Below are 18790 nucleotides of genomic sequence, written 5' to 3' on the forward strand. Positions count from 1 at the left end.
TGCGCCACCACCGCCCAGCTTCATCAGTGTGTTTTTAGCTATGGATAAGGGGGTGCCTTGGTGTGAGCCCTCAGAAGAGACTGGAACAGAATGCTATCCTGCATTGCTCCTATGCCCAGGCTCTTCCTTCCCTCCTCTCAAATGACCAGAACGTCAGGCTGTGGATACTGTTCACGGTATTTGCTGGGAATACGTGAAACAGGCTAGACAGCCAGATGTTTCAGTGAGGTGGGCCCCATGTTGAGCCTTTCTTTTGCTTATCCTTGGTGTCTGTATGCATTTGCATCAGGAATATTGATATACTGTCTTGTACCCTTAATGCTTTAGTCAACAATACGCTCCCTGTTGGATGACAGCCCCATAAAAGTATAACAGAGCTGATAATTTCCTATTGTTTAGTAATGGTGGCTACAGCCACCCAAAGGTAGTGACATAAGTATTCTCCACTAGTGCCAGTGCTAAGGGCAGCCCACACACAGTTGTGCGTAGTGTGTAAGATAATGTTATCGTTATCTTTGAGTATAATCCTTCTGCTTACAATGTATAATATCTACTCATTATCTGTGAGTGTAAAGTATCCTTCTACTTACCAGAGTTGTTGTAAAGTGGTGTAAGTGTGCAGCTAAGTACGACACCTGGCACCTGCATCTCCCTTCCACTTGGACCAGAGATAAGAGCTATAGAAACACAGAACGGGTGCCCTGTGGAGCCATAAACTGAAGGAGACAGAAAACACAACTCCTCACGCCTGCCCCAAGGGGTCACTGCCACCTTTCCGGGCACCTTATGCCTCCTTTGTCTCTTGGTCGCTCGGTAGCTGCCCTAGTCTGTCTGGGTTTGTGAAATCTACTTCATGATGTCCACACACTCGCGCGGTGGTGCAATGACAGGTGTCTCACAACCGATCCCTGCAGTTACAGGAGCGCTGACTGTACGGGAAAGCCAGCGGCTAACATAAACTAAAATTATCACCAAGTCTGCTGCTCTTGTGATCATGTGGATTGGCGTGTGCTTCTCAGAACTTCCTGCATGAATGGACAGTGGCTGCACTATGGTTCATAAACTTCAGAAATCACCTTTTCTCCTCCTGGAAACTTTCACATTAGAGCCCAGCAGGGGGCTTGTATGTGACAAACAATTTCAGCTCAGTGCAATTCTGATTGTGAAGATACTACTCCTTTTTGGCTGTTTCATTTTGCATCACGTTTTTGCTATTAATTCACATTTCCTACATTTGCCGCCTTTTGTAATGCGGTCTGCTTAACTACTTGACACCCAAGTGTGTGGTGTGTCCTAAAGGTTCCTGCACTGGGTGACCACTGTCCTGGATTCTGGGTGTTTGACTGAGACGTCAAGATCACCCACTCATGCTTTCCCCTGCGTGGTCTTCTGAACCAAAACGTTTACAAAAACCAAATTGGCAAAGCAGCTTCCAAACCCCTGCCACACACAGGCTCAGCCCACCTCATCCATCACCCTGGCAATAGTGAATCAACCCACAGTGTGGGTAGGAAAGCCATAAAGACCAGAATATGTCCTTTGTGGAGGGAGGGGGAGGCTGAGTTGTAATAAAGGCTGTGTAGCCTTGTGATGGAGAGTATTGCCCTGGGAAGATGGTCTTAGAGAGATCTGGATTTCAGCTGTCAGACTAGTGGCGGCTCTGCAAGGGATGTTTCCTTCTTTCAGCTCCTCCAGAAGGCATTGTGTGTCAACCCCTCCAATGCCTCCTCAGACGGAAATTGGAAAGCATAAAGTAGAAGAACTCAGGAAGTGGCCCACAGGGGCACCCTCCTCTGACCTGCACACCCAAACTGCTTTGCGCACTTCCTAGGGGAGGCTGAGAGAACATTGTCCCTAGACCAGTGTCTGCAATGGCCTGAAGAAGTAGCTTCGGCAATGGGTAATGACTCCACCAAGCACACAGGAGATCTCGGATTCCAGTTTGTCCCTTCTTAACTAACACAGATTTGTTTTTCCAGAGCCCGGAGACCAGTGATAACCCTTAAGATTGTTAGTAAATCTTTGTTCTTCCTTATTCAGCTTGTGAATCCCTAGGATCCCCTCTCCCGACCCTTCCCTTTTTTTCTCCGTCTTGTTTACAGTTTGTGTTGAAAGGAGAAGTAAATTCCAGGCCTCTAGCTGTCAGTATTGCTTGTGCTAGACTGTACTGAGTACAAGAGAAAGAAATCAGATGGGAAGGGGAGGAGCCAGATGAGGTAAGAAAAAGTAATAGTGGCCTGACTGTACTTCCCAGCCCAGGAGAAGAGTCCTTGGCTGTCGCCAGTGACCTGAGATCCACTTCCCATCTCTGTCTCTCTAGATACATAGATTACATACATGTTACACACCAATGGATCTGTATAGCCCTTCCCTGATGCCCAGGCTGTCTTGCTGCTAGGCGTGCCCCATGGACACCATGCAGAAGCTGTTCAACAGTCCCGTTTGCTTGCTTCCAAGTTCACCTCTGGCTCTAGATGGTGCCAGCTCAGCCACAACTGTTTCAAAACATCATGCAGTGGCCCTTTGGCCATCATAAGCCTTGCTGAACTCTAGATACCCTAAATTACTTTCCACATTGCACAAGGGGGAAGCTTCCTTGGAGAAGGTCCAGCCCATGGCCTGTGCCAATGCAGTCCTTCACTTTCCCAATTGACAGCCATGATTGATGAAAGCATCCTCGTCTTGTTCCCTTTCTTGGCCGTATATGTAGCCTGCATCTTGAGTCAGCCAAGAGACACCCTCGTACTGTCCCCTGGTATTACGGATTAACCCCAATTAAAGGCCTTGCTGAGTTTTGATCTTATTAGTAGAGAGGGCTGTGCTAGTCACAGGGACACTAGAATCAGCTACAGAGTGGTAACAATAGCAAAGTTATCAGTGACCACTACCCAATCAACAGCAGTACCGACAGTGACAGTAGCCGCAGCAACAAGACGATAACTGCAGAAGTCTGAGACAGAAAACAGAGGCAGAGGCGACAGGGCTGCTGGACCTGTTCCAGGAAGCTGTGGGGTCTTTAGGCCAAGAGTCTCAGGCCCCCTAGCTCTAAGAACTTGCTGCTCTTAGGCTTGGGTCCCCACACCAGAAGCCTATCCATAAGCTGGAGCAATAGCAAGTAGAGGCTACTGCCAATCACTACTGCTTACTGTAGCCGAAAGGCAAAGATTACAACAGTTGCCAAGTGCCAGGGCCAGTTAAAGCCCAGAGCAACAAGCCTCCATCCTGACTACTTAGAGCCATGTCTCTAGTATCTAAATCCTGGAACAGTAGGCACCTAATGGTTCAGCATTTAGAACCATAAAGTTCTAAGTTTGGGCATCTGGTTTCCAGATCTTGGGAACGCAAGGGCCTTGGCTCATCAGTTGTGATAGTTAAACTTGATTGTCATCTTGATGACAATAATAAACCTCTGGGCGTATCTGTAAGGGAGTTTCTCATTAAGTTAATTGAGGTGGGAATTCCCACCCTTAATGGAGGAGGCACGTTGCCATGACTGGGGTCCTAGATTGCATAAGAAAGAGAAAGTGAGCCCAACAGCAGCGTCTGTTTCTCCCTGACTGGGAAGACAGGGTAGCCAGTTGACCCAAGGTGCTGCTGCCTTGCCCTCCTGACCATGATAAACCATACACTGCACTGGAAGCTAAAACCGCTTTTGGTCATGAGAGGAAAGTCACTAAATCACCAGCTCCGAGGTAGCTTCTAGTCATCGACTTAGGACTCCATGTGGAGCAAAGTTCAGTTCAGTCAGTGAAGCTAATCTCTAATACCGAACCAAGTCCAATTTAGAATACAGGTCAACCCTAGGCCAACGTCATACGTGACTGGTCCTTTAGTTGTTTGCTCAATGACGATTATTACCCTGACATCAAGAGGAAAAAAAGTGCACCTCTCAAGAAAGCATACCTTTGGGTGTTTCCAGCAGCAACTGTGCTGATTGACCCAGATCCTTCCACTTGGTCACCTCTGTGATGGCAGTAGAGGGTTTGGGAGTGCTGAGGAGAGCCATGACAAAGCCAGACTTACAGTCCCCATCAAACTATGTCTGTATCTGTCACAGAGGGCTGTCTCTTGGTTCATTACTGATGTGGCATTTCCAGGCTCTAACTCTGGCTGCTTTTGATGCACTACTCTGGGTTCATTCTTCTGGCTTCGTGCTATGCCCCCCTACCCGGTTTGGAAGAAGGAAGGCATCATCAAATACTTCATATAAAAGTCTAGCAATAAGTATATTAGTGTTTTTTTTTCCCAGAACCTACTTATGGATTTGTTGTTGTCTGCTTATCTCAATAGGAAGGCTCCTAAGAGACTATAATTCACCATGGTACAGGACTCTCACGCCTGCTAGTGCTTTTTGGTTTAACATGTTCGGTATTACTGTCAACTCTGTGAGGACAGAGTCCGTGTCTTGCACACCATTCTACTGTTGGTATTTAACACAGTATCCTGTATACCATAGTCCCTTAATGAAGACCTCTTGAGAGGTTGTCTGTTTAGAGCACGGAAGTAACCTTTTATCTTGGTTCCGCCTAGGTGACAACAAAGCTCATAGGAGCGTAGCCTATATTTGTGTTGGCGGAAACCTGAGTTCCATGAATCTATGGCCACCAAGATCAGGGCTAGGGACTGAATCCAGGACTCTGCCGTTCTTTCTGATTGAGAGGAAATGATTTCAGTCTTGGTCTTTAGAATGCTCTTTTCTTTTTGTACAGTGCCGTAAACAGTGGCCTAACATATGGTTGTGTTTTGTAGCATACTTTTCCCAAGAGGCGCCCGGATATGAGCCGCTTATCAAAATGGCATTAGTGGCATTGTATAGTAATGGCGTTCTCCAGTGAACGCCTCCACAGAATATGGCCAGCTGGAGGTAGAGTATGAAGAGAATAGTATCCTCTTCCTGTTTGAACTACCTTTATTAGAACCCACCACATCCATTACCTTAAAATAAAACTTTCCTCATGAAAGTCTCAGTTCCCACCTCCCAAACATCTCTCAGATCAAAGAGGACCGTGTCTTTACGTTTGTCCACAAGTTTCCCAGCCAGAAGAAAGGACAACACATTGCTGGCTGTTGGAAATGGAAACTAGAGTGGAGGAGGGGGTGTCTGAACAATGAGAGCGATCCCTGCTGACATGGGGCTTGGCGGAAGGAAATTATATTTTTGCAAATCTGAAAACTATGAGTTTTGTTTCATGTTAACTCTATGTCTTAACTGATTTTGTTCACCTTGGGTTTACCTGTTAGTAAGACTGTCCATACTGTCGAGTTGATGGGGTAGATTAAGTATGAACACCCGTCCCCCTGGTTGTGCAGTCTAGGAAAATACTCATCTTAATCATCACACAGGATGCGAGCACCCGTGGGCATTTGGGATTGACAGCCACTGCGGATCCCGGCTGCCACCACTGCGGGGCTCAGGCACCGCTGGACGCTGGTTATTTTCTTAAGTCATTATTTTGCAATAAACATGATCTCATAATAAGCCGTAGCATTTCAAATTGCTCCAGAATAAGAATATCAGAGGCCTGGAAGAACAGGAGATCTTTTTCATTTAGCCTAGAAAGGGAGAAACGCGATAATGCCCCTGGGAATTCTTTTGGAATATTTGCTTAGGCTGGGCGTAAGCCATCTAGCTGCGAAGATAAACTGTGGCAGCCGTGGCGATATACTGGAATTCCCGCAAAGAACATTCAGCATGATTTCTTTTTTTATAAATAATAAAACCGTAAATAAAAATGATTACCCTCAGCTAACATGAAATTTTATTCAGGACCCCAGGCCTGATGTTTTTTTCTCGTATCTGTGGTTTTTCAGGCTCAGTGTTGGCCGGCTCCTCCCTCTTCCGTTCTTTTCCCTCTGTCCTCCTTCGAGGGCTAAGTGGTTATGGGTACGGAACCGGAACTGGAGGTGGGGTAGGTGGTTGACCTTGAAGCAAGTCTGGGAGTGGAGGGACTGTGGAACTTTACCTCCCAGGCTTTCAGTAGGCCGGAGACTGAGAGGGCCTTGAAGCTGTGCAGGGTTCAGCAGCTTCCCGCCCCCAGGTCTCACCCCACATCCTAGCACAAGCACGATCAGCATTCACATCTGACAATATAATTTTCCTATTGTGTTTTTGGATGAGATTTTGATAATTTTGCTTTTGAAATTATTTGCTTATGAGTTATGGCTTTTCATCTAAAACCAGCTCTTATGTCTTCATAATTGTGCGGACTCAGGAGCCCTGCACAGCGAGCGAGCCTGCTGACAAACCGTCTTCCACTCTAATGACTTTCATCTGAATGCCAAATTTGACAAGAATTGTCCTAATTCAAAATTTATGGGCATTTAATGAAATAATTCTTTATTTTACGTAACGTACTTTTCACTGGATGCTAGCACAAAACATGCTCAGGTCTCCAGCCTTACTGTGGATGATCTCATCCCCCGAATGCCTAATTGATAATGCGGCCACAGCTAAGGGACAGGCAGGGACAGTGGGTGGGGCAGCAGGCAGGGGCGGGGACGGCATCCCCTTTCATCTAGAAGACTAGCAGGAAAGGGGTTCTCCTTGAGCTAGTCTTCCAAATGCCACTCCCACACAGAAATTCTGCCTGACTTCTTTTTGTTTAGAGGTTTTTTTCTCCACTCGCTTTTCTTTCTCATGTATTCTTTTGACAACTGCATGCATGTAAACTAATGAAATTTGCCCCTTTCACCTTCCAGTGCTCCATCTCTTCCTCTCTCCTCCTGCTGAGCCCCTCTATTTCCTGTTACGTTCCCTCTTCCTACTTGTGTGTGTTTTGCGGGTGTGCACCCAACAAGCTTACATAGGGCTCCTGCTTGAGTGTGGGCCGGAGGTGTTCTACTGAAACCTGGGCCACTCAACAGTGACTATCACCACTGAAAGTCTCACCCTCTCTAAGCAGCCACCACTAACTGTCGGTTGGCCCTGAGGAAGGGATGGAGCCTCAGGATGGATGCTGATTGGCTAGATTTTGTGTGGGTCCTATGCAAGCAACTGCAGTTGCAGTGAGGTAGGAGCCCATAGGACATATCAGGTCCAGAACACACTCTTTTGCAGCAGTCCTGCCCAGCCTCTGCCTTTTAAAATGTCCCCACCCCTCTTCTTCAGTGTTCCCTGAGCCTTAGGTGAGGAGATGTGATACTGTCTCCCAATTAAGGAATCCTAGTTATTTATACTTTGAGCAGTTATGAGTCTCTATATTGAACTGCTGTCCACTCCAAAGAAATTCTCTGATGAGAACAGGAGGTTTAAAAGGCAGCTTGATATTATGCCCAGTTAGCAAATTAATAGTACTGGGGTGGGTTTTTTGCATTTTAATTGATTTTTATTGAGCTCCACATTTTTCTCTGCTTCCCTTCCTGCCTCTCCCCTCCCCTTCAACTCTCTCCCAAGATCCCCATGCTTTCAATTTACTCAGGAGTCTTTTTTTACTTCCCATGTAAATTAGATCTATGTATGTCTCTCTTAGGGTCCTCATTGTTATCTAGGTTCACTGGTGTTGTGATTTGTGGGCTGGTTTTCTTTGCTTTGTGTTTGAAAGCCACTTATGAGTAATGTACCACATTTTCTTTATCCATTCTTCTGTCGAGGGGCATTTAGGTTGTTTCCAGGTTCTGGCTATAACAAACAGTGCTGCTATGAACATAGTTGAGCATATGCCCTTGTGGCACGATTGAGCATCCTTTGGATATATACCCAAAAGTGGTATTATTGGGTCTTGAGGAAGGTTGTTTCCTAATTTTCTGAGAAATCACCACACTGACATCCAAAGGGGCTGTAGTACTGGATTCTTTCTTGGGGCCTCTGACCTCCCCAGCTCCGGATTGTTACGTAGGTTTACAGTACTGGGCATGACTTTCTCTTATGGAGTGGGTCTTAAATTCAATCAGAAAATGATTGATTGGCCCCAGTCAGTTGCGCCACTGGGCCTGTCTTCCCAGACTGGCTGTTACCCTAGCTGGCCGAGTTCACAGACAGGTAACACTATTGCTAATGGACTTTTCTCCCGTAGGCAGCCTGCTTTGCACCTTCCAGCTCTGTCAAAGCTGGGCACCGGGGAGGAAGCTTCCAGGTCAGGTTCAGCTTGGTTTCTCCACGTCCTATAGCCAACAATATGTGGTACCTACAGCAACAGGGTTTTATTACCAAGTTCTGCTGGGCAACCAAAAGCAGCAGCCATACCACTGTTGCCTTGAGGATCTTTGGGACCACCCTGGCCAATTTTAGGAAGGTATTCCACACTTGATACTGGGACATTTGTTTAATAATTTGTGCTCTGGAAGGAGTATTGTCCTCCTGTGTAAGACACCTCCATCGAACATCTCTTAAAGCTGTATTTGCACTAAGAACCCTCAGTGTTAGTTGCCCTCGCCTCATCCCCTCCTCTGCCCCACCTTCCAACCCTCTTGTCACTTAAACCTCCCTCCCTGTCCTTCCCTTCTGCCCCTTCATATAGAGGAGGTCATTTGACTGTGATCAAGGGAACAGTGTGTTTGGCTTCTTAAAGGGCAAATGTCTCCCCTTGTGGATTCGGGTTGGAGGGTAGTCCATTTATCGTAGTACCTTATGGAAGCCTAGGCAAGATAGAAAGGGCAGGCCTGTTAATACTGTAGCAGCAAGGTGTGGCAGTGACCTTCAGTGACCTCAATGCCAGAGCTGTCCCTTGAGCGTTGTTCCACAGGTGGGCAAGGAATGCCCTTGAACTTCCTGTCCCACTGCTTCCTCCTCTTGAACGGTCTATGGGCTTCACCACCAGGCCAGTTTTTACATGGTGCTAGCGATCAGGATTGAACCCAGAGTTTTGTGCGCACGAGGCAAGCACTGAGCTCCACCTGCAGCTCTCGGGCAGTCTATCTAATTTATGAATCGTATAGACTCCTGGAGTCTCGACACATTCTGTGTGCACCCTCCCCCACCTCCAGCCTCAGAAGCCTGTCTGGGTTCAAGCCCCAAAGGCCATCTTCTCCCCCAGGTGCCTCCATGCGAGTCTTGCGGAACCCAACCCCCAGCATTCAGAGTGCTCCTGCCAGGCTGGTTTCTTCTAGCAAATGCCCAGCAGCTACCTTTGCATCAGGCTTTGTGCCCCTTCATTCCCTAAGAATGCCTGCCATGAAGTAAGCACACCATTTGATTGGGAGCTGGGAATTCCACCGTCCTTACCCACTTGTTTCCCACCAGAGCAAGGGCCGTAAGCAGTCTTTTAGAGAAAGGAAAGGCAGGTATCTGTGGGAATTTAGAGGAAGAAAAAGCTAGGCCTCTGGCCTGGGGCCATCCATTAGAGAGGTGAGAGCTACTGCATCTGTAAGTCCTAGGATTTCTTGGCTACAGGGGCAATCCTTTATTCATGGGGCTGCAATGACATCATTAAGAACCCATTAGCTTAAAGAATAACCAACTCCTTCTTTGTGGCTCTTCTAAAGGAACTGCTAAGCAGGATGAGCCACTGGTTCAGGCTGGTCAGGGTACAGGATCTGGATTTTATTGCAGGTGGATTTCCATAGACTCAACAGGGCTCTGCCCTGGGCTCTTTGGAGATAGATAACTCATTTACCAGGGTTTACAGCTATTTAGGGGTCAGTTATTTACCCAAGACAATTAAAATGTTTGACTTTGTGTCCTAATCTTTTTTCCATGCATGGGTCAAGGTATAAATGAGCACATAATGAAAACACCGAGCCACCCCACAGCAGAGTCTGTTCAATGATGTAGGGTTTCCGCTCTTGTTTTGTAAGAATGTAATGTTTGCAGAAAATGGTTTCTGTGTATCAGTGTGGCCAAGAAGTATGTAACAGATACGATCTTTTTATAGTATACATGTGTAAAAATTATGCTTTAATGTGTTTGCTTATGTCCTCGGTATGAAGAATTAATCTCTCTTGATAGCTCTATCTTTGAAGCCTAGAATTTGCCTGAAGTCGTGCTCAACATTGGCTCCTTTCTCTAAAGGAGTCTTTCCCAGGTCTCTCTTGCTCAAACCTTATAGCCCATGGCTCCTTGTCTCAGAGAACACTTCCATTTACCTACAGCTCTCTGGTTGGCTTACGCCACAGAGCCCCCACAGGTGAATTCAAAGAGAAAAGAGAATAAAAATTGAGAAAGGGCTTACCAGTCGTGGGGAGTTAGCTTTGACCTTACTTACTTCATAAATGTGTCTATGACTTGCTTAGATGGTGGTGAAGAGTCAAAGACCCTCTTCCAGGGATTGCTGTCTCCTTTATTTCTAAGGCTGTGGACGTAGGTCTGAAGCCAGAAATCAGATTTAGATCTCTTCTCCAGGTAAAAGGACTGATAGAGAGGGAACTTGTCCAATCTTAGGACTGTTTGAAATGGGGGTCAAGCATCAGCTTCGGCTATGAATGGGAAACCCTGTCAGAACATTCTGGAGATTTCTGTACTGGGAGAAACTGGAACTGATGGATTTCAAGTACCATTTAATTACGCACACCACGGTGCTCTGAGCTGAGGTGTGTTCATCATGAATCCCAGGGGCTCGGCTGTAATGAGGGCTCATCAGTCCAAGCTCAGGTTTACTGGTAATGGTGCTTCTCTTAATAACTCACTCACTCCGGGTAGAGCAATGATAATTGTTTTAATCTTGACATATTTAGAGGGCAGAGAGCAACCCAAGAGAACAGACAGATATGGAGGGTGCTGACTGACATTTGTCCACAAGAAACCTGGTTGAACTATTACATTTCCCACAAATACTCTTCAAATACAATATCCCCCTTTCCAGGAATCCTGAAGTCGTCTATAGGTGGAAGGTCATGGGTTTTGAAAGCTGTCTTCAGAGGCCTAAAAGTTACAGACAGTCACGAGAGTATCCTGGTCCTCTTTCCTTTCTGTTCTTAATGGCAAGAGTAGTGCTTTTTCCTGAAGGTCTCAAGATTGCTCCTTGATGATTTGTTCAGTCTAGAAATATGAAGTGTAGCCTTTTTGAAAAGCAAAGGCTTCCTGAGAAAAATAATCGCACCCGCCATTTCTCTGCACACACACACACACACACACACACACACACACACACACACACACACACGAGAGAGAGAGAGAGAGAGAGAGAGAGAGAGAGAGAGAGAGATCTAAAATGTTGAATAGTACTAAGTATTTTTCTTCTACCCATGTGTGTTAACTCACATGGACCAGTCTCAAGTCTCTTTTGGTCCTGTTATTAGAGTGTATCATTTCAGAGGAGCGCTGCCTCCTTGCCTGCCTGCCCGCCCATCCTCCTGCTCGCCCATCTTTGCTTGCCCTTGTTGAGGGTGAGGTAATGCCTCGCCCATTCTGTGGTCATTACTTCCCTAAGATAAAAGGAAGATGATTTACTGCTTAAAATTGGCTGCTTGACAAAGTAGAAAAATGGAGGATATAATCACAGTCCCCATAATAGAATATAGTGTTTGAGAACCGGCCAGATCTGCTTTTCATCTTCTGTGGTACATGCCAAATTGAAACTCTCCTCTCTTCCAATGATTTCACCTCCTTCCTACTCTACACTTATGCCTCTGTCATGCTAATGTGCTGGTTAGTGGACCTGGAGATGCCGTTGGTAACAGACCTGGGCGAGTTCGAACAGCAGCTGCAAGAAACCTCACCCTTGACCCTGTGCTTGGGGAGGTTTGGGACCTAAAGTTTCTCTTATATTCCTGGACACATTTTTCTCCAACTGTTTTTCTCTGATGCTTAAAATCCATCTTCATTCTAGTTTCCAAGAGGCATTCTCCCTATTGTGTTCTTTAGTTCAAACCTCCAAGCCTTGGGGTTGAACTCTGGCATCCACCTGTTCGGTGTTAATGTTCCCAGTTTTCTTTGCATGTTCTTTCCTTTCCTCTTCTTATACACACATGCTTTTGAAAGTGTATAGATACTTAATATTTATGTGGAGGGCATGAGGGAGTGAACCTGCCACATTTTGTGCTCTTGTTGGGTATTGACAAGTTCACTTAGCCTTCCTAAGTTTAGCATTGACTGCTAACTAGCAGGGAGAGGTGGTTATGTCCAGACTTAGATCCATTCTCTGTAAATAGAGACTGCTTTTTTGCTTCCCGACCACCCAGACCCAAATAGTCACACAAAACTATATTAATTACAACACTGTTTTACCAATAACCCAAGTGTATTCTTAGCTAGGTCTTGAGTTAACCCATTTCTATTACTTTGTGTATTGCCATGAGGCTGTGGCCTACCAGTAATGTTCTAGCATCTTTCTCCTTTGGCAGCTACATGTCATCTCCCTGACTCTGCCTCCTTTCTCCCTGCATTCAGTTTAGATTTACCCCCACCTGTATTCTGCCCTGCCATGGGCTAAAACAGCTTCTTTATTAACCAGTGGTAATAAAACATATGCATAGCATTCAGAGGGGAATGCCACATCAGTTCTCCAGCAAGGGTTTAGGTGGAGGGAGCTGAGTATGTAAGGTGAGAAAGGCTGGTACGTGGAAGGCACGGGACGGTAACACTGAGGAACGATTACATAACTCCTTCTTTTTGTCTTAAAGACATCACTGAAGGAAGAATGGGGAGAATAGTGATGGTGTCTCTTTTCAGGTACACTGTGATGGGAATGTCTAGCATGACAGTTTTGAAAAGTCTACAGGAATTTTATAACTGTACAAGTAATGGGGGGGGGCGGTGTCCAATGACAGTGTTTGATTCTGCGGATTCGGTAGGAGCTCTTACATAGTTTGCCCTCCCTGGATTTACCTCTGCATAGCAATGGCCTCTGCTTTCTCCTAATTTCAAAGAAGGGTCCTCTTACCTTTGTTAGATAGAGTAGTACTACTTGAGTCAGGGTGGGGGAACTGGAGAGCTGGCTCAGTGGTTAGGAGGACTTATTGCTCTTGTGCCAGACCTTATTTGGTTCCCAGTACCTTCGTGGTGGCTCACAACCAACCATCCGTAGCTCCAATTCCAGGGGCTCTGGTACTGCCTTTTGACCCTGCAGGTCATATACATATGTATCCATGGTACATATACATATATATGCAGGCAAACACTCATACCCATAAAATGATATTACTATTTAACAAATCTCCTCATTAATCTGTTCTACCTAAAACTCCACCAAAACCTTAGTGGTCTTCTTTGCTACTAATTGGCAGATAGTGATCATTAATAAGCATTTAGAATCCTGTATATTTACCAGACTTAAAAACTCTATAATATTTTTTCATCTAGGATCTTAGGTCATCTCTTATCATCTGTCTTTTCATTACCACCTTTAAGCTGTTTCAAAGTGTTCCCAATACTCAAAAGAATTAAGAAGCAATGTAGATTTGCTGGAATTTCTGCACCATGCATGTATTGTGCTGCTGGCTCCAGGGTGGGCTAGCATGGTGAATCATCTTAATCATGCCGAGCATAGATCTGATCAGAGAGTGGTGCTAGAACAACATCATGGGAGTGCATAGGAGAGAGTCCACAGCTCCTGTCTTCGCCCCCAAGAAGACCAATGGCATCTTTCTTCAGGTTCATTGTGATTTACACCATTTGCTCTCCTGTGAACCCTCTGATGTTCTGTGATATTATAGAGATGAGTCACTGTGATTATAGTGACCCATCTCCATAATCGTGGCCTCCACTGATCCCGTCTCTAGTCCTTGGAAAGTGTCAGCTTTTGGGTGTTCTTACCATGTGTTTGGTTGTTGTTTATTTGTTTGTTTTGAAGTGTTTGCATGTATGAATGTGTTTGGGTTCATTTTCCTTTTTTTTGCATGTGTATGGGTATTTGTCTGCATATATGTATATCTGTGCACCACGTATGTGTAGTACCCATGGAGTTCAGCCCTCAGATTCTCTGAGACTGGAATTGCAGATAATTGTGAGACACCTTATGGTGTTCTGAGACTCAACCCTGAGTCCTCTGGAAGAGTAGCCAGTGCTGTTAATCGCCGAGCCATGGTTCCACCTCTCCACTACTACCCCTAACCCCCTTTTAAACCATGTTTTGAAGAGCAGCTTCATTCTGTCCCCTGTCCCCAAATGAGCAGATTCTTCCCATCCTGAGCAGTGAAACACTCAGTGGTTAAGATGACTTATTTCTCTATAGAAAACACAGGGAAAATGCTCTGCAGAACTCATCTTTGTGCTCTGTGTTTGTGAAAAGAAACAGAATTTTAGAAAACAAATGTAAAACCCACAGCTTTCTGGTTGTTCTTGAGTGGAAAGGTGCTCTGGAGTTCCCTGGTACACCTGCAGGAGAAGCAGAGTGCTTCCTGCATTATCACAGACACCTGTTTTAAAAACATGACATTAACATATGCGTAGTGTATGTCTAGTTGTATGCTAGCCCATCACTTTAATCTGTGAAATGTCTCTCTAAGCTATGAAGTGCTCAACAAGTGCCCTCCAGCTGAACACCAGTAGTAGACATACTCTTTAAGGTAGGAAAACACGAATTTGGATTGGAAATGCAGCCTTATAGCACACACATAACCTATAGCTAATAAAGAGTTCCTAACAAATGAAACTTCAGCTATCCCGGGACAGAAGTTGGCTTTGATCTCAGCTCTTTTAAAGACACTAATAAAATTCAATCTGTCATTGTAATGGTTTTTCTATTAAAATAGGTACGAGTCTAAGGAATTAGGTCAAGCTAATTCATTTTTATAAAAATCAAATATTCTTAAGACCTCACTGATTTTTGTCCTTTTTTTTTTTTTAGCAGGAATCTCCTTTTTTTGTGGACAGTCACAGATTAATTTTCTTCTTAAAAATATTTGTGCTTGCTGTGTATAGAGTTAGAAAAAACAGGAAGGCCCTGCACTTTCCCAAGCAGAAGCAGCCCGTGTTCCTCCTAAACTGGAATACTTCTGTAGGCTTGGTGAGGGTTAAGATATTTTTGCCTACTTGATATAACCTAGCGAGGTACTGAGCAAAAATATATCTTGTTAAACATTTGGGAAATTAGGTGTAAGATTTCAGCCTTCGGTATATTTCACTAGAGAACAGGTTGGAGGTCCATTATGCCCAGGCAGAGCTCTCCTGTTATCCTTGACACTCTGTACATCTGACTGCTTTATAATGATAATCCCCCCATAAAACCTGTAAGCAGAAACCGCCAATTTCATAATTTGTCCGGAAGCTCTTAAAAGCTTTTGTATTTGCATAGAAAGGAAAAGCTGGAGAGGAAAAAAATCATCTATCTTTTACATGGTATTATTTTACAAAGGAATTGTGGGGAATGGAACAGCCTGCTACAGCTTAGGTGTGGTACAGAAAGCTAGGGCAACACTTGCTGTCAGAAATATCAAGTGTTATTCACTGTTTTATAATTAATTACATAATTATACACCAGAACACAAAGATCTCTGGATACCTTCATAGAAACACTGCACTTCCAAATAAAATAACAATAATTATCACCTACTATATTCAAAGTACTTTATTAGCTGTAAATATTAACTCCCCACATCTGTGTGTAAATAAGCATCATTAAGAATATTAATCTTTCCTATAGTTTAGGAATAAGAAAACTAAGGCAGGGAAGTTGGTTTCAACAATGAGTTAAGCATCGCGGTCTAGAATGGTTTAAAGAGGGCAGTACCCAACAAAAACAGTGAGTGTTAATAAATTGCAAAAGTCACTCTTGCATTCATTCATAAATCGCCAGGTAGTAACTAACATTTACAGGATACCCCTTTGATCAAGTCCATGTGACAAAATCAGCTTTTAAAAGGATCCTGTCAGTCTGAGACCACTGGAAATACTCAGTAGAAATGAACTTGCTTCAGAGACACCATCCTAGGTTCCTAATAGCCGCATGAAGTTGTATGTAATTAAAACCATTGGATTGGGAAACTGGAGAGCTATAATTGAAAGTCACAGAGCTCAAGATAGGGATAAATGAGAGATTACAAACCACATCCCGCTAATAGAGCAATCATTTTTGAAACAGCAGCAGATTGTTAAGGTATCTGTGAAAGATACAGAGAGAGGCCATGGACCCCCCCACACACAGGGCCTTTGATGCTCCTGTATAGAGCTGGAAGCTGGAAGAGACGGTGTGGAGCCAAGACAAGCTAATGCCATCCCTGTAACACTGTAGGAAAAGCCAAGGTTAAGAATAACCAGAGAGGCACAAGCCGTAAAGCCAACAATGTAAGGAGATATTCTCTGATAGAGCGTTACAGAACTGCACACTCATTAGACAGAAGAAGGAAAAAGCAGTGTGATTGATGTCCATTTGTGGAGATCTGAGCGGCGGGAAGAGAGCCAACCCCACTTCATTTAGGGAACCAAGTAAGACAAATAGTGACCTTGTGATGATCCGAGGCTGCTCCACTACAGGGCTGTTGAAGAGAAGGATGAGACATGCTTGTCCGGCTCTGCCTCGGTGCCTGCAGTGCTGGAGCAAAGAGAAAAGCATTCTGGGGCTTCACCATAGTGCTGATGAGTGGCCAGCTACAGGGCATGCATGCACTCAACCTTGCTGTGGATTTGCTGAACGTGATTCATATGGATAGAATCTATCTTGTGGCATTTGTTACCTGTGATAAGTGGTATACCGTACATCAGCACATTCTAGATTCATTTGGTGGTGGTACGGAACAGAAAATTTGGGTATATGTATTATGAATACAGTTTGTTTCCCAGATTGGAATCATCCACTGCTAGGTGATAGGTAACTGGGAGGAAAATGCCCAGCATCTCATTTGCCCTTCTTAGTGACAGCTAGGGATCCTTTGAACTACCAAAGCCACGTTCTCACTGAGCACCTATCCATGAGATACTGAGACGTGAGCGTGCATTTTAGTTGAACCAGCAGGAAGCTTTCTGGCTTCACCGTGCTTATCAAGGGGTGGGCTACTGATCCTTGGCCCTAAGAATCAAGGAACATAACTTGAAATACTCAAACTTCACACTGTACTCAAACATCAGAATATATAAACATCTGAACAGCAATGTGACTCCTGGGAAAAGTAAATTTGCACCTAAATGAAAACAACTATTTAACTTTAGTGGTCATCTCAAGCAGTCTTTGGGTTGCTCGTCTAGGTTCGCCAATGGCAAACATGCACCTAAGCTATGAATGTGTACAGGGTTGGCTTTTGCATTTGTAATGGTGGAGAAAATACTATGATTTTATAATTAATGTCACAGGGAGGATCCTCATAACCTTATTGTATGTTATATTGTTATTTATATTTATTAGAAAAACATGTTGAATATAACAAAATACATATATAGATATATACAGACATGCATACATACATACACATATATACATACACTATATGCCATGTAATTCTCAAGAAAATTTGGATCGCACAAATTTTGGGCCAGTTAAATTCGTCATTTTATAGAACTGAAAAACAAACATTTTGCCTCTGCTACTGCAGCCTTGTAGATTCTTCCCAGGACGGGCCCTGCCATTCTTTCCCGTGGCCTCTTCTGATGATTGTTAGCTCCTTTGCCGGCCTTACAGAAAAAGAAAGAAAGAAAGAAGGTTCCTGCTTTTTTATTCTTCCTCCCTACTTTTTGTCCTCTGTGAATACATTTCACAGATGACCGTCTTCCAAAATAACAACATCAATTAATTTTTTTTTTAACTTGAAAAGAAATCATGTTCGCCCTAGCCTGCCCCAGCTATTGGTGTGCAGTGTGTGGAAGAGGCTGTGCCGGCGCTGATAAGGTTTATAGGCAAAGAGGCTGCAGCAGGAGACTAAACCCTAACACCCTCAGAAGCCGGCCCTGAGCCAGGTGAGGTGATAAGGTGACCCGCACAGTCTCCCGTGCAGTGGCGAGGAGCCACTGCGCACAGCACGGCCGGTCAGGCAGCAAGCACCTTGAGTTCTGCGCCCTGCTGCTGAAAGTGGTTCTTTTGTGTTTTGTTCTGTGTTTAAATAGATGATAAACCATTCCTTCACCATGAATGTCCCTGCCTCACCACAATCCTCTCCTCCTCTGCAGAGTCCGATGTTCTCCGAGGGGACCCTCCACTCAACTGTCAAAGCACGTGGGCGCCCCATGGTGCTTGTCTTCCAATGGTAGATGCAGCTGAGTTCGAGAGCATTGCCCAGTGTCCTCAGGAGCTCCCCCAGATGATGGCAGCAGGTAAAGGTTGGTGGCCAGTGAGACACACACGAGATCGTTTGCATTCTTACCGGCAAAGCTTGCTCAGCCATGAAAATCGGTGTGAAATCAGGGGCCAGAGCCTGGGGACAGGAGGAAGCTGTGAAATTCAAGAAAAGACAAAAAAAAAAAAGTGAAAAATCAAATTTAACACAGTTTTCCGGTCTTCTTTTTTTTCTGTTTAATTTCTGCTATTTGTTTTCAAATTTTATTTACCCATTTTATCAGCCAGCATTTTTAAGAAATAGTCTAAAAAGAGGTGATGAATTTGAAAGAGAATGAAGAGGGGTCATGGGAGGGGTTTGTTTTCTTGTTGGATGGTTAGAAAGGACACCTGGACCAGCGTAATCCTCAGAAACAGACACATTTGTCTATCTTGCCCTTCTAGGCAGTTGGCTTCTCTCTGCTTTCTTGTAGACCCTGTCCCTTAACAAGTGTTGCCTTACAGAAGAAGGAAGTGCTTCTTCACGTTTCCTCAGAGGACCCTCCTTCATGGCATGCACAAACAGTACAGAGTTCATGCCATTAAGTTTTCTTCTAGAATGTTCCATGAACACACTTCTTTATGCTCCCATTTTTATGCGTCTGTCCTGATGCTCTTACATCTGTAGAAATTATTCATGTAGCGTGGATCGTGGTGTTATTTTTAATGTCTAGCTATGTGCTAGAGAAAGCCTTGTATCTTTAGAAGCAAGGGAAGAGCCTTACCTGTCAACACTA

The 18790-nt window shown here is 44.6% G+C and overlaps 1 protein-coding gene across 5 annotated transcripts in view; it reads left to right on the top strand.

The window, feature by feature from the left end:
• The window catches only part of LOC101997947 (ecto-NOX disulfide-thiol exchanger 1), a 468349-nt gene that overhangs the window by 333237 nt on the left and 116322 nt on the right, over positions 1–18790 (top strand). For all 5 annotated transcript variants that reach the window (XM_005355649.3, XM_026783288.1, XM_026783287.1 and 2 more), the window contains exon 5: positions 17909–18052. In XM_005355649.3, the coding sequence (XP_005355706.1) occupies positions 17983–18052 (70 nt within the window). In that variant the 5' untranslated portion in view covers positions 17909–17982. The remainder of the gene's footprint in view (positions 1–17908; positions 18053–18790) is intronic.

Source organism: Microtus ochrogaster, chromosome 17 (assembly GCF_000317375.1).
Source record: "Microtus ochrogaster isolate Prairie Vole_2 chromosome 17, MicOch1.0, whole genome shotgun sequence".
NCBI lineage: Eukaryota > Metazoa > Chordata > Mammalia > Rodentia > Cricetidae > Microtus > Microtus ochrogaster.